General features: G+C 62.4%; 1 protein-coding gene across 1 annotated transcript in view; it reads right to left on the reverse strand.

Moving 5' to 3' along the window:
• Positions 1-1,003: 1,003 nt before the first annotated feature.
• VOLCADRAFT_101440 (uncharacterized protein) overlaps positions 1,004-1,391 on the reverse strand; it is a gene marked incomplete at both ends in the record, with an annotated part of 1,503 nt that continues 1,115 nt past the window's right edge. The window contains one exon of the mRNA XM_002959875.1: positions 1,004-1,389. Coding sequence (XP_002959921.1) covers positions 1,004-1,389 — 386 coding nt within the window. The remainder of the gene's footprint in view (positions 1,390-1,391) is intronic.

Below are 1,391 nucleotides of genomic sequence, written 5' to 3' on the forward strand. Positions count from 1 at the left end.
CACACCCCCCTTCCCTGCGCCCGCCTAGCCAACGCTGCCCTCCCATGCGCCCTCCTAGCCCAGCTTCGCCCCCATCTGCACCCGCCCTGCCCAACGCCACCCTGCCCTGCACCCTACTTGCCCAGGGGAGGGCGGCGCTGGGCAGGGCGGTTCAGGGCAGTGCAGGCGCGGGGTGGGGCGGGAATTGGAACAGGGCAGAGGTGCCACCCACGTTCTTGTGGGTCTGGGTTCAATTCCCAGTTGTCCCGTACTGACCCATGATACATACACACATTTGTACGAGAATGCATGAGCACACGGATGGTGGGGCACACACATTCACACACAAAGGAAGGAGGGAGGGAAGGAGGGAAGGCCAAGGGAATGCAGGGGACAGCAGAGGGGAAGGCACAGGATGGCAGAAGGGAGGGCAGATGGAAGGGGAAGGGAGGATGATGGGAGGGAGCGTGGAGGGAAGTGGGGGGCCCTGGTCCGGGGGTGGCAAAACGAGGGGGGAAAGGGGGAAAACGCGGCGGGCCGGGTTGGTCAGGAGGGCGTGTGTAAGGGCATGACGGGGGCCCCCTGCAACCTAGGCGACGCATTCGTTGGAACGTCATCATGCTTCTGCTTCTGCTTCTGCTTCTGCTTCTGCTGCTGCTGCTGCTTCTGCTTCTGCTTCTGCTTCTGCTTCTGCTTCTGCTGCTGCTTCTGCTTCTGCTGCTGCTGCTGTCGCTGCTCCTTCTGTATCTGCTTCCGTTGCTGCTTCTGCAGCCGCTGCTGTTGCTTCTTCAGCCACTGCTCCTGCTGCTGCAGCCGCTGCACCTGCTGCTGCAGCAACTGCTGCTTCTGCTGCAGCCGCTCCTGCTTCTGCTTCTGCTTCTGCTGCCAATGCCGCCACACAAGCCCTGTCTCCTCCTTGTTGCTGCTGGGGTCACCATGATCATCACCCCTGCAGGTCCGTACTAGGTGCTGGCCCATGCTGCACTTCTGTTTCTTGGACAATGATGCTTGAATTCCCCCTGACCCGAGGTGTGGTCGCTTGCCTGGAGTTTCGTTGCAACTGTGGCAGCGCTTGCCAAGCCTCAACAGCTGTGGTGGCTGCTGCACTGGCAGTCGTCGTGGCAGCAGCAAGGGTGGGCACATCAATTGCCTGCCGTTGATGTTGCCATGGCCACTGCTGCAGCTGTTGTTGGCTGGCTGCCTGTGCTGCTGCTGCAGTGGCAGCTGCACTTCCTCCTTGTCATCGTTGTCCTCCTCCGCCACCTCCGCCGCCTCCTCTGCCTCCTCCGCCTCCTCCGCCTCCTCAGCCTCCTCCGCTTCCTCAGCCTCCTCAGCCTCCTCAGCCTCCTCAGCCTCCTCAGCCTCCTCCGCTTCCTCAGCCTCCTCAGCCTCCTCAGCCTCCTCCGCTTCCT

This window comes from Volvox carteri (assembly GCF_000143455.1).
Source record: "Volvox carteri f. nagariensis unplaced genomic scaffold VOLCAscaffold_1132, whole genome shotgun sequence".
In the NCBI taxonomy this organism is placed as follows: Eukaryota; Viridiplantae; Chlorophyta; class Chlorophyceae; order Chlamydomonadales; family Volvocaceae; genus Volvox; species Volvox carteri.